General features: G+C 42.3%; 1 protein-coding gene across 1 annotated transcript in view; it reads right to left on the minus strand.

The window, feature by feature from the left end:
- The window catches only part of LOC139388244 (protocadherin Fat 3), a 334,570-nt gene that overhangs the window by 223,186 nt on the left and 96,517 nt on the right, over positions 1 to 14,867 (minus strand). The window contains exons 20-24 of the mRNA XM_071134792.1: positions 11,858 to 11,919; positions 6,768 to 7,082; positions 1,809 to 2,019; positions 1,516 to 1,587; positions 16 to 152 (exon numbers count right to left, since the gene is read on the minus strand). Coding sequence (XP_070990893.1) covers positions 16 to 152; positions 1,516 to 1,587; positions 1,809 to 2,019; positions 6,768 to 7,082; positions 11,858 to 11,919 — 797 coding nt within the window. The remainder of the gene's footprint in view (positions 1 to 15; positions 153 to 1,515; positions 1,588 to 1,808; positions 2,020 to 6,767; positions 7,083 to 11,857; positions 11,920 to 14,867) is intronic.

Below are 14,867 nucleotides of genomic sequence, written 5' to 3' on the forward strand. Positions count from 1 at the left end.
GTGTGTGTGTAGTACCTGTGTGTTAGCTGTGTTGGTACCGTCAGTGACCATGACCGTCAGGTTGTAGAGCGACTGACCCTCAGCGTCCAGCGGCCTGGCTATCACCACAGTACCCATGCCCTGCTGGAAGTCAAAGCCACTGTCGTAGCCCTCTGAAACAGACAGACAGACAGACAGACAGACAGACAGACAGACAGACAGACAGACAGACAGACAGGCAGACAGACAGGCAGGCAGGCAGGCAGACAGGCAACAGGTAGACAGGCAGACAGACGTAAAGCTTTAGTTAGAGTTTGAAGAGGTATTTCTATCATAAATTAGTTTTGTCAGTATTGTCTCCTGGGTCATGGTCTTCTGTTTCTCTTGAAGTCAACAACAATTCTCCTCCGCACACAAACACATCCAGGCTGCAGACTTCCAAACAGACAGGCAGGTGCTGTAACATATTACAGAGTGATTGTTTTGTACAGGTAGCTGAGACCAAGCGTAGAGAGGGCAGACGAATGGAATTTAAAACCTAAAACACACAAACTGCCTCATTAGAAGTCAACGCAGAAACGACATCACTTCTATTAATTACAGAGAGAGAGGATATGAATCCCTGACTGTGTCAGATTTACATTCAGAGAGAGAGAGGATATGAATTCCTGACTGAATCTGTCATAATACTGAGACTCTATTGGCTGTCTGGTGACCATCATAATACTGAGACTCTATTGGCTGTCTGGTGACCATCATAATACTGAGACTCGATTGGCTGTCTGGTGACCGTCATAATACTGAGACTCTATTGGCTGTCTGGTGACCGTCATAATACTGAGATTCTATTGGTTGTCTGGTTACCATCCTAATACTGAGACTTGATTGGCTGTCTGGTGACCGTCATAATACTGAGACTCTATTGGCTGTCTTGTGACCGTCATAATACTGAGACTCTATTGGTTGTCTGGTGACCTTCAAAATACTGAGACTCTATTGGTTGTCTGGTTACCATCCTAATACTGAGACTCTAATGGCTGTCTGGTGACCGTCATAATACTGAGACTCTATTGGCTGTCTGGTGACCGTCATAATACTGAGACTCTATTGGCTGTCTGGTGACCGTCATAATACTGAGACTCTATTGGCTGTCTGGTGACCGTCATAATACTGAGACTCTATTGGCTGTCTGGTGACCGTCTGTCTGACTGGTGTTAGTCTGTCTACTGTGAGCACTGGGAAAGACGACTGAGAGAAGATTTCCTGTCTTGTGTCAGTCTGTTTGATTACTGAGGGTATGTTTTCTCCTTGTTCATAGCCAGTTTGAATACTGACAGATAGAGAATCGGATGTTAAAACTGCAGTCTGTGTTTTTGTTTTGGTCTAAAGCTGAGGGATGTAAGTCATAAAGAGAAGGATTCTAGAGATTATCTCATGGCGTCGAATTTGGGATAGGGACTAAGTTGTTCTGTTACTGTACCCATGTCAGCTGACCAGAACCAGGAAGTAAAGAGAACATATGTTGTCATACTGTACCTGCTTCAGATGAGCAGTTCCTCCCACAGATGTATTTAGGTATATAGAATACCTCCCTGGCTACCCTCCCTCCTTTAGAAAGGGGCAGGGGAGGAGGGAAGGGGGAGACAGAAGGGGGGGGGGGGGAGAGGGGGAGAGGGAATGGGGGGAGAGAAAGTCATTCAACATTTATACCATAATGCATCACACAAACAAGGACTCACACTACCACCACCACCACCACCACCACCACCATCACCACCACCACCACCACCACCATCACCACCACCACCACACCCCTCACCTCTCCTCACCTATGATGTCAAACCAGAGCGGTGTGTCCGTCTGTCGTACAGACACCAGTCCTACAGGCTGACCTACAGCTGTGGCCTCAGAGACGGAGAAGTTGTAGTAGCGCTGGGAGAACACCAGCGGCAGCAGAGAGGGAACAGGCTTACGAACCCACATCATATAGAGCTTTACTGTAGACCATAGAGGAGGGCTTCCACCGTCTAGGGCCTTTATCTGGAGAGAGGGAGAGAGAGAGAGAGAGAGAGAGAGAGAGAGAGAGAGAGAGAGAGAGAGAGAGAGAGAGAGAGAGAGAGAGAGAGAGAGAGAGACAGAGAGAGAGAGAGAGAGAGAGAGAGAGAGAGAGAGAGAGAGAGAGAGAGAGAGAGAGAGAGAGAGAGAGAGAGAGAGAGAGAGAGAGAGAGAGAGAGAGGGGGGGGGGCAGAGAGAGAGAGAGAGAGAGAGAGAGAGGGGGGGGGACAGAGAGAGAGAGAGAGAGAGAGAGAGAGAGAGAGAGAGAGAGAGGGTGGGACAGAGAGAGAGAGAGAGAGAAAAGAGAGAGAGTGAGTGAGAAAGAGACAGAGACAGAGAGAAAGAGTAAGAGAGAGAGATAAACAGAGAGAGTGAGACAGAGACAGAGACAGCGACAGAGAGACAGACAGACCCTCCAATCCTTCAGTCATTGCTGATCTCATGTTACCAGACAGGTCTCAGCAACATGGCAGAAGCTATTGGAAAGATAGGTAGAGTGGAGCCTATTGGAAGGCTAGGTAGAGCAGAGCCTATTGGAAGGCTAGGTAGAGCTGAGCCTATTGGAAGGCTAGGTAGAGCAGAGCCTATTGGAAGGCTAGGTAGAGCTGAGCCACCTCCATGTTGCTAACACCTATACATATATTCATCTTATATCAGGTCTCAGGGGTGAGCGACTCAGTGCATTCTTCTTATATCAGGTCTCAGGGGTGAGCGACTCAGTGCATTCATCTTATATCAGGTATCAGGGGTGAGCGACTCAGTGCATTCATCTTATATCAGGGGGAAGGTTAGAAAAGAGGAAAAACACCTGGCCACTCTTGAACATCTAAAACTAGATAGAAAGTATGCCGAAATGATAACGGACATATATATATACGGACCTATATACTGTATTTATATAAATGATAATAAACCTATATGTTTATATAAATGATAATGGACCTATTTACTGTATTTATATAAATGATAATAAACCTATATGTTTATATAAATGATAATGGACCTATATACTGTATTTATATAAATGATAATGGACCTATATGTTTATATAAATGATAATAAACCTATATATTTATATAAATGATAATAAACCTATATATTTATATAAATGATAATGGACCTATATACTGTATTTATATAAATGATAATAAACCTATATGTTTATATAAATGATAATGGACCTATATACTGTATTTATATAAATTATAATAAACCTATATACTGTATTTATATAAATGATAATGGACCTATATACTGTATTTATATAAATGATAATAAACCTATATATTTATATAAATGATAATGGACCTATATACTGTATTTATATAAATGATAATGGACCTATATACTGTATTTATATAAATGATAATAAACCTATATATTTATATAAATGATAATGGACCTATATACTGTATTTATATAAATGATAATAAACCTATATGTTTATATAAATGATAATGGACCTATATACTGTATTTATATAAATTATAATAAACCTATATACTGTATTTATATAAATGATAATGGACCTATATACTGTATTTATATAAATGATAATAAACCTATATATTTATATAAATGATAATGGACCTATATACTGTATTTATATAAATGATAATGGACCTATATACTGTATTTATATAAATGATAATAAACCTATATATTTATATAAATGATAATGGACCTATATACTGTATTTATATAAATGATAATGGACCTATATACTGTATTTATATAAATGATAATAAACCTATATGTTTATATAAATGATAATAAACCTATATATTTATATAAATGATAATAAACCTATATATTTATATAAATGATAATGGACCTATATACTGTATTTATATAAATGATAATGGACCTATATATTTATATAAATGATAATAAACCTATATATTTATATAAATGATAATGGACCTACACTACTGTTTGGGGTCACTTAGAAATGTTCTTGATTTTGAAAGAAAAGCAAATTGTTTTGTCCATTAAAATAACATCAAATTTATCAGAAATACATTGTAGACATTGTTCATGTTGTAAATGACTATTGTAGCTGGAAACGGCAGATTTTTTATGGAATATCTACATAGGAGTACAGAGGCCCACTATCAGCAACCATCACTCCTCTGTTCCAGTGGAACGTTGTGTTAACTAATCCATTTATAATTTTAAAAGGCTAATTGATCACTAGAAAACCCATTTGCAATTATGTTAGCACAGATGAAAACTGTTGTCCTGATTAAAGAAGGAATAAAACTGGCCTTCTTTAGACTAGTTGAGAATCTGGAGCATCAGCATTTGTGGGTTAGATTACAGGCTCAAAAATGCCCAGAAACAAAGAGCTTTCTTCTGCAACTCGTCAGTCTATTCTTGTTGTGAGAAATGAAGGTTATTCCATGTGAGAAATTGTCAAGAAACTGAAGATCTCGTACAACGCTGTGTACTACTCCCTTCACAGAACAGCGCAAGCTGGCTCAAACCAATATAGAATGAAGAGTTGGAGGCCCCGGTGCACAACTGAGCAAGAGGACAAGTACATTAGATTGTCTAGTTTGAAAAACAGACGCCTCACAAGTCCTCAACTGGCAGCTTCATTAAATAGTTCCCGCAAAACACCAGTCTCAACGTCAACCGTGGGGAGGTGACTCTGGGATGCTGACCTTCTAGGTTTTCCGTACATTGTAAAGAACGGAAAGAAAAAGCCATATCTCAGACTGGCCAATAAGAAGAAAATATTAAGATGGGCAAAAGAACACAGACGCTGGACAGAGGAACTCTGCCTAGAAGGGCAGCATCCCGGACCTATACATTTATATACATTATAACGGAGATATATATATATACACAGTACCAGTCAAAAGTCTGGACACACCTACTCATTACAGGGTTTTTCTATATCTTTACAATTTTCTACTTTCAAATAACACATATGGAATCATGTATTAACCAAAAAAGTGTTAAACAAATCAAAATATATTTTAAATTTGAGATTCTTCAAAGGAGCCACCCTTTGCCTTGATGACAGCTTTGCACACTCTTGGCATTCTCTCAACCAGCTTCATGAGGTAGTCACCTGGAATATCTTGTTAAAAGCTAATTTGTGGAATTTCTTTCCTTCTTAAAGCGTTTGAGCCAATCAGTTGTGGTATACAGAAGATAGCCCTATTTGGTAAAAGGCCAAGTCCATATTATGGCAAGAACAGCTGAAATAAGCAAAGAGTAACGGCAATCCCTCGTTACTTTTAAGACATGAAGGTCAGTCAATCCGGAACATTTCAAGATCTTTGAAAGTTTCTTCAAGTGCAGTCGAAAAAACTATCAAGCGCTATGATGAAACTGGCTCTCATGAGGACCGCCACAGGAAAGGAGGACCCAGAGTTACCTCTGCTGCAGGGGATACGTTCATTAGAGTTACAAGCCTCAGAAATTGCAGCCCAAATAAATGCTTCACAGAGTTCAAGGAACAGACACATCTCAACATCAACTGTTCAGAGGAGAATGCGGGAATCAGGCCTTCATGGTCGAATTGCTGCAAAGAAAACACTACTAAAGGACACAAATAAGAAGAAGAGACTTGCTTGGGTCAAGAAACACAAGCAATGGACAATAGACCGGTGGAATCTGTCCATAGGTCTAATGAGTCTAAATTTGAGATTATTGGTTCCAACCGCCGTGTCTTTGTGAGACGCAGAGTAGGTGAACGGATGATCTCTGGATGTGTAGTTCCCAATGTGAAGCATGGAGGAGGAGGTGATTTGGTGGTGACACTTTCAGTGATTTCTTTAGAATTCAAGGCATACTTAACCAGAATGGCTACAACAGCAGTGATACACCAACGCATCTGGTTTGCACTTTTAAAAAAAAATAGTCAGTTAAGAACAAATTCTTATTTTCATTGACAGCCTAGGAACAGTGGTATTAACTGCCTTGTTCAGGGACAGAACGACAGATTTTTACCTTGTCAGCTCCAGGATTTGAACTTGCAACCTTTCGGTTACTAGTCCAACGTGGAAGTACCATTTGGTTTTCAACAGGACAATGAATCAACACACCTCCAGGCTGTATAAGGGCTATTTGACCAAGAAGGAGAGTGATCAGATGCATCAGATGACCTGGCCTCCACAATCACCCGACTTCAACCCAATTGAGATGGTTTGGGATGAGTTGGAATGCAGAGTGAAGGAAAAGCAGCCAACAAGTGCTCAGCATATGTGGGAACTCCTTCAAGCGCGACCATTCCAGGTGAAGCTGGTTGAGAGAATCCCAAGAGTGTGCAAAGCTGTCATCAAGGCAAAGATTGGCTACTTTGAAGAATCTTAAATATAATATATATTTTGATTTGTTTTACACTTTTTTGGTTACTACCTGATTCCATATGTATTAGTAGAAATGAGAAATTAGTAAAAATATGACAAAACCCTTTAATGAGTAGGTGTGTTGGTTTCCTGAGTGGCGCAGCGGTCTAAGGCACTACATCTCAGTGCTACAGTCCTTGTTCGATTCCAGACTGCATCACAGCCTGCCGTGATTGGGAGCTCCATTTGGCGGCGCACCATTGGTCCAGTGTCGCCTGGGGTAGGTGTCATTGTAAATAAGAATTTGTTCTAAACTAACTTGCCTAGTTAAATATATAAAACATTATAATGGATCTATATATTTTCAAATAACTGCCCTTTTTCTGGCCCGCAAGATTTTGACAAAGGGATGCTACAGACAGGGACACTTACGGTGATGATGTCGTAGCTTCCTGCCGTGACCATCTTGTGTGACGACACCATTGCGGTCAGCGGGTCAATGCTGAACTTCTCATCATCGTTACCCCCGACGATACTGTATGTGATGTTGCCGTTGGTGTCCAGGTCGAGGTCGGACGCAAACACCCGATAGATGGGATCACCGCGTTTGTTCCGGTCGCGTTCCGGTAAGCTGATCCGGTAGACGGACTCGGTGAATGTGGGGATGTTGTCGTTTTCATCCTGGATGTGGACTATGACCCACACAGTGGAGAGACGGGACATTACCGGACTGTCCATAACCGTTATCTGGGGACAGAGACACACACAGTGGGGAGACGGGACATTACCGGACTGTCCATAACCGTTATCTGGGGACAGAGACACACACAGTGGGGAGACGGGACATTACCGGACTGTCCATAACCGTTATCTGGGGACAGAGACACACACATTATAGAATAAGAATCTACAGTACAAACATCTGTCAATATGATTCAGTCTGTCTGTCACCATTACCTGGACACACATATATAATCTAATCATGAATTGACAATAATCAATCATCATCCAGAACTATTGATCACATGGCCAACAATTAACTAGCCTAGAGAGAGTTAGCCCTGTGTCATCATCAGTAAAGCATCTGATTTCAATCATCCAGGACTACAGGAAGTAGTATACTAACTACAGGAAGTAGTATAATAATAAAAAGGAAACCATAAAGGGAAATGAACAAGTGTACAGTTAGTAGATAGGACAGAGTTTTGGAACAGAGGGCATGTTGGGCCACGTGGGTCTTTCCTCACAGGGATATCTCTGTGGGATTGATCGGTAGGTCAGTAGAGAGATGATCACTGATCAATCACATTGATCAGAGACATACTGCTTTGCTCTGGCCTGCTTACCAGACTGTTAAACATATAGGACAAACACGCAGTCTTGTATAACTGACCTTGTGGGGAAAACAATTCAGAGATGGCACAGACAGACATGATCTGCTTCTAGCTCCTAAGCAACTTTACAGTATTTTGTTTTTTTGAGTGTTATTTCTTACATTATTATCCCAGAATGGTTTTTGTGTTATTACATACAGCCAGAAATAACTTCTAGTCCGACTCAAGAGGGGTGCACACCATCGACCGCTTCCAAGTATATTACTCGCTAATGTTCAGTCTCTGAACAATGAAGTAGATGAGCTCAGGGCGAGGATCTCCTTCCAGTGAGACATCGGGGAGGGTAACATACTCTATTTCACGGAATCACGGCTCTCTCAGGATATACTGTCCCCGTCCATACAGCCAGCTGGGTTCTCAGTTCATAGCTCAGACAGGAATAATGAACTCTCCGGGAAGAAGAAGGGTTTTGGTGTCGGTTTCATGGTCACAATCAAATACGGATCGTATTACCTCCCAAGAGAATTCTCTTTGGTTATAGTCACAGCCGTGTATATTCCACCACAAGCCGATATCACCACGGCCCTCCAAGAATTATGCAAACTGGAAACCTCATATCCCGAGGCCCCATGTATTGCCTAATTAAATAAAGGTTAAATAAAATAAATAAATAAATCACAATTCTAGCTGGGGATTTTAACCATGGCAAGGTAACTGGGAATATGGTGTAGTTAAACAGTAGTTATGGTGTAGTTAAAAAACAGTGTAGTTAATCCCTCCGTAAGGCAATCAAAGTACAGAGACAAAGTGGAGTCGCAATTTAACAGCTCAGCCACGATACATAAGTGTCAGGGTCTACAGGCAATCAAGTACAAAGGGAAAACCACCAACGTGCTCCCGGAAAACCTAAACACCTTCTTCACCCGCTTTGAGGATAACACAGTGCCATCAATGTGCCCCACTCCGAAGGACATTTAAGCATGTTAACTCTCGCAAGATGCCAGCCCAGACGGCATCCCTAGCCGCGTCCTCAGAGTATGCGCAGACCAGCTGGCTGGAGTGTTTACGGACATATTCAATCTCTCCCTATCCCAGTCTGCTGTCCCCACTTGCTTCAAGATGTCCACCATTGTTCCTGTACCCATGAAAGCAAAAGTAAGACCCAAGTCCCACTTCAATTTGCTTACCGCCCCAAAAGATCCACAGACGATGCAATCGCCATCGCCCTGCACACTGCCCTATCTGGACAAGAGGAATACCTATGTAAAAATGCTGTATGTTGACTGTAGCTCATCCTTCAACACCATAGTACCCTCCAAGCTCATCATTAAGCTCGGGGCCCTGGGTCTGAACCCTGCCCTGTGCAACTGGGTCCTGGACTTCCTGACAGGCTCCCCCCAGGTGGTGAAGGTAGGAATCAACACCGCCACTTCGCTAATCCTCAACACAGGGGACCCTCAAGGGTGCGCGCTCAGCCCCCTCCTGTACTCCCATGACTGCGTAGCCATGCACGCCTCCAACTCAGTCATCAAGCTTGCAAACGACACAACAGTAGTAGGCCTGATTACCAACAATGACAAGATAACCTACAGGGAGGAGGTGAGGGCCCTGGCAGAGAGGTGCCAGGAAAACAACCTCTCCCTCAAGGTCAACAAAATTATGGACTTCGGGAGACAGCATCGACGGGACAGTAGTGGAGAAGATGGAAAGTTTTAAGTTCCTGGGCGTACACACATCACTGACAATCTGAAATGGTCCACCCACCCACACAGACAACATCACCTTTCAACCTCAGGACTCAGCCCCTAAGACCCTCACAAATATTTACAGATGCACAATTGAGAGCATTGTGTCGGGCTGTATCACTGCCTGGTACAAAAACTGCACCGCTCGCAACTGCAGGGCTCTCCAGAGGGTGGTGCGGTCTGCCCAACGCATCACCGGGGCACACTGCCTGCCCTCCAGGACACCTACAGCAACCAATGTCACAGGAAGGCCAAAACGATCATCAAGGACAACAACCACCCGAGCCACTGCCTGTTCACCCCGCTATCATCCAGAAAACGAGGTCAGTACAGGTGCATCAAAGCAGGGACCGAGAGACTGAAAAAACAGCTTATATCTCAAGGCCATCAGACTATTAACTAGCCATCACTAGCCGGCTACCACCCAGTTACTCAAGCCTGCACCTTAGAGGCTGCTGCCCTATATACATAGACATGGAATCACTTTAATAATGGAATAATACATTTAAAGTCAGTTTTCACAATTCCTGACATTTAACCCTAGTAAAAATGACCTGTCTTTGGTCAGTTAGGATCACCATGGACTAGACGGATACATAAACTAGACGGATACGAATATTATAGATGAGAACTCTCTTGGTAGATAGTGTGGTCTACAGCTTATCATGAGGTACTCTACCTCAGGCGAGCAATATTTCAAGACTTATTTAATATTGTGCACCTGCAAGTTATTGACAAATAGACACACACCCTCGCCCCTCCTATTACCAGACGTAGCTGCTCTGTCCTGTCGATGCACGGAAAACCTAGCCATCCGTGTCGTCGTTCAGCCACGACTCCGTGAAACATAAGATATTACAGTTTTTAATTAATTCCCGTTGGTAGGATAGTCTCGACCGTAGATCATCTAGTTTGCTGTCCAGTGATTGGCCAATAGAACCGATGGTAGTGGTGATTTACTCGTCCACCTACAAATCCTCACAAGGCACCCCGACCTTCACCCCTTGTCTTTTCTTCACGGCAATGACGGGGATTTGGTCTCCGGAAAGTAGTACAGTTCGAGGTGAGACACACTAACAGGTGATATCTGATACACTAACAGGTGATATCTGACACACTAACAGGTGATATCTGACAATTATGCTGCAGTAGTTTACGTGTCGGGGGGCTAGGGTCAGTTTGTTATATCTGGAGTACTTCTCCTGTCCTATCCGGTGTCCTGTGTGAATTTAAGTATGCTCTCTCTTTCTCTCTTTCTTTCTTTTTCTCTCTCGGAAGACCTGAGCCCTAGGACCATGCCTCAGGACTACCTGGCATGATGACTCCTTGCTGTCCCCAGTCCACCTGGCCGAGCTGCTAATCCAGTTTCAACTGACTATTATTATTCGACCATGTTGGTCATTTATGAACATTTGAACATCTTGGCCATGTTCTGTTATAATCTCCACCCGGCACAGCCAGAAGAGGACTGGCCACCCCACATAGCCTGGTTCCTCTCTAGGTTTCTTCCTAGGTTTTGGCCTTTCTAGGGAGTTTTTCCTAGCCACAGTGCTTCTACACCTGCATTGCTTGCTGTTTGGGTTTTTAGGCTGGGTTTCTTTACAGCACTTTGAGATATCAGCTGATGTACAAAGGGCTATATAAATAGATTTGATTTGACAAACTAACCGGTGATATCTGACACACTAACAGGTGATATCTGACACACTAACCGGTGATATCTGACACACTAACAGATGATATCTGACACACTAACAGGTGATATCTGACACACTAACCGGTGATATCTGACACACTAACAGGTGATATCTGACAAACTAACAGGTGATATCTGACACAATAACAGGTGATATCTGACAAACTAACAGGTGATATCTGACACACTATGATATCTGACAAACTAACAGGTGATATCTGACAAACTGACAGGTGATATCTGACACACTATGATATCTGACACACTAACAGGTGATATCTGACACACTAACAGGTGATATCTGACACAATAACAGGTGATATCTGACACACTTGTTTGTAAGCTTGTGTAGTCTAAAATGAATCTATGATCGTATGCTATCCATTTGTTGTTTGTATGCTGTTCTTTGTATGACATTTTAATATTTGATAATGAACCAATGATATTAGGCCACTCTTGGTCATGAATACAGACGCCTGTGTCTTTTGACACTACATAAACGAGTCACAAACACGCATATCTGATACACTAACAGGTACTTTACTTAATTGTACCTACAGTATTTCTGTTCTCACCATTGATGACCATTGGGGAGGCTGGAGGTCTTTGCCAGCGCCCCATTTATGAGCAGATTAGCTCCTGGGCCCTCATCAAAGATACTGGTCGATCACACACACGCACGCGCACACGCACACGCACACACACACACACACACACACACACACACACACACACACGTTGGTGTACCTCTAGGAAGTGCTCTGCTTGCTGCTCTCTGTCCAGTTTCCTCGATGTTGTTGTTATCAGACCTGAAGAACAGAACAAAACACGGTTAACATACAGAACAACACCTCACCTCACCCCGAGAACACCATCCCCACAGTGAAGCATGGTGGTGGCAGCATCATGCTGTGGGGATGTTTTTCATTGGCAGGGAAACTGGTCAGAATTGAAGGAATGATGAATGGCACTAAATACACAAATACAATTCTTGAGGGAAACCTGTTTCAGTCTTCCAGAGATTTGAGACTGGGACGGAGGTTCACCTTCCAGCAGGACAATGACCCTAAGCCCACTGCTAAAGCAACACTCAAGTGTTTAATTTTTTTTTATTTTACCTTTATTTAAATAGGCAAGTCAGTTAAGAACAAATTCTTATTTTCAATGACGGCCTAGGAACAGTAAATGCCTGTTCAGGGGCAGAATGACAGATTTGTACCTTGTCAGCTCAGGGGTTTGAACTTGCAACCTTCCGGTTACTAGTCCAACACTCTAACCACTAGGCTACCCTGGTTTAAGGGGAAACATTTAAATGTCTTGGAATGGCCTTTTCAAAGCCCAGACCGCAATCAAATTGAAAATCTGTGGTATGAAGGATTGTTGTACAACAGCAGAACCCATCCAACTTGAAGGAGCTGGAGCAGTTTTGCCTTGAAGAATGGACAGCAATCCCAGTGGCTAGATGTGCCAAGCTTATAGAGACATACCCCAAGAGACTTGCAGCTGTAATTGCTGCAAAAGGTGGCTCTACAAAGTATTGACTTTTGGGGGGATGAATAGTTATGCACACTCAAGTTTTCAGTTTTTTTGTCTTATTTCTCATTTGTTTCAAAGAGGTAGGCATGTTGTGGAAATCAAATGATACAAACCCCGCCAAAATCCATTTTAATTCCAGGTTGGAAGGCTGTCCCAAGCCACAGTACCTTGTCAGTTGTACAAATTAATGTATTCAACTGATCTGTGTCTTCCGCATTTAACCCAACCCCTCTAAATCAGAGAGGTGTGGGGGACTGCCTTAATTGACATCAACGTCATTGGCACCCGGGGAACAGTGGGTTGCTGAGGGGTAGAACGATCAATTTTTACCTTGTCAGCTTGGGAATTATATCCAGAAACTCTTCGGTTACTGGCCCAATGCTCCAATGTTCTTGTGCGTGTGTGTGTGTGTGTGTGTGTTTGTGTGTGTGTGTGTGTGTGTGTGTGTGTGTGTGTGTGTGTGTGTGTGTGTGTGTGTACATGTTGTACTATACTTGGGAGTACAGTAGTGTGTGTGGGAGTACCAGAAGTCCTTACTAGAATAGTAAACTAACTCAAATCCAGAGACCGAAGGACATTAGATTAAGGTTAGAGTTAGGTTAAGGTTAGGGTTAGATTAAAGTTATGGTTAGATTAAGGTTAGGGTTAGATTAAGGTTAAGGTTAGGTAAGGTTAGGGTCAGATTGAAGTTAGGGTTCGGTTAAGGTTAGTGTTAGATTTTGGTTAGGGTTAGGTTAAGGTTAAGGTTAGGGTTAGGTTAGGGTTAGATTTTGGTTAGGGTTAGATTTTGGTTAGGGTTAGATTTTGGTTAGGGTTAGGTTAAGGTTAGGGTTAGATTAAGGTTAGGGTTAGATTAAGGTTAGGGTTAGATTAAGGTTAGGGTTAGGTTAAAGTTATGGTTACATTAAGGTTAGGGTTAGATTAAGGTTAGGGTTAGATTAAAGTTATGGTTAGATTAAGGTTAGGGTTAGGTTAAGGTTAGGGTTAGATTAAGGTTAGGGTTAGATTAAAGTTATGGTTAGATTAAGGTTAGGGTTAGATTAAGGTTAGGGTTAGATTAAGGCTAAGGTTAGGTTAAGGTTAGGGTTAGATTGAAATTAGGGTTAGGTTAAGTTTAGGGTTAGATTTTGGTTGGGGTTAGGTTAAAGTTAGGGTTAGGTTAAGGTTAAGGTTAAGGTTAAGGTTAACGTTAGGGTTAGGTTAGGGTTAGATTTTGGTTTGGGTTAGATTTTGGTTAGGGTTAGATTAAGGTTAGGGTTAGGTTAAGGTTAAGGTTAGGGTTCGGTTAAGGTTAGGGTTAGGGTTAGGTTAAGGTTAGGGTTAGATTTTGGGTTAGGGTTAGATTTTGATTAGGGTTAGGTTAAAGTTAGGGTTAGGTTAAGGTTAGGGTTAGGTTAAGGTTAAGGTTAGGGTTAGGTTAAGGTGAGGGTTAGGTTAGGGTTAGGTTAAGGTTAGGGTTAGGGTTAGGTTAAGGTTAGGGTTAGATTTTGGGTTAGGGTTAGATTTTGGTTAGGGTTAGGTTAAAGTTAGGGTTAGGTTAAGGTTAGGGTTAGGTTAAGGTTAGGGTTAGATGTTGGTTAGGGTTAGGTTAAGGTTAGGGTTAGGTTAAGGTTAGGTTAAGGGTAGGTTAGGGTTAGGTTAAGGTTAAGGTTAAGGTTAGGATTAGGTTAAGGTTAAGGTTAGGGTTAGGTTAAGGTTAGGGTTAGGTTAGGGTTAGGTTAAGGTTAGGGTTAGATTTAGGGGTTCGGTTAGGGTTAGTGTTAGTGTTAGGGTTAGTGTCTATTGTCTAGTATTACTGCCATGTCAACACTCAATCTACTGTCTAGTATTCTTAAAGGTGAGGGCCTGTATTCTTAAAGGTGAGGGCCTGTATTCATAAAGGTGAGGGCCTGTATTCTTAAAGGCGAGGGCCTGTATTCATAAAGGTGAGGGCCTGTATTCTTAAAGGTGAGGGCCTGTATTCTTAAAGGTGAGGGCCTGTATTCTTAAAGGTGAGGGCCTGTATTCTTAAAGGTGATGGCCTGTATTCATAAAGGTGAGGGCCTGTATTCTTAAAGATCGTGGTGAGAGCCTGTATTCTTAAAGACCGTGGTGAGGGCCTGTATTCTTAAAGACCGTGGTGAGGGTCTGTATTCTTAAAGGTGAGGGCCTGTATTCATAAAGGTGAGGGACTGTATTCTTAAAGGTGAGGGCCTGTATTCTTAAAGGTGATGGCCTGTAT

The sequence above is a fragment of the Oncorhynchus clarkii genome, chromosome 29 (genome assembly GCF_045791955.1).
Source record: "Oncorhynchus clarkii lewisi isolate Uvic-CL-2024 chromosome 29, UVic_Ocla_1.0, whole genome shotgun sequence".
Lineage (NCBI taxonomy): Eukaryota > Metazoa > Chordata > Actinopteri > Salmoniformes > Salmonidae > Oncorhynchus > Oncorhynchus clarkii.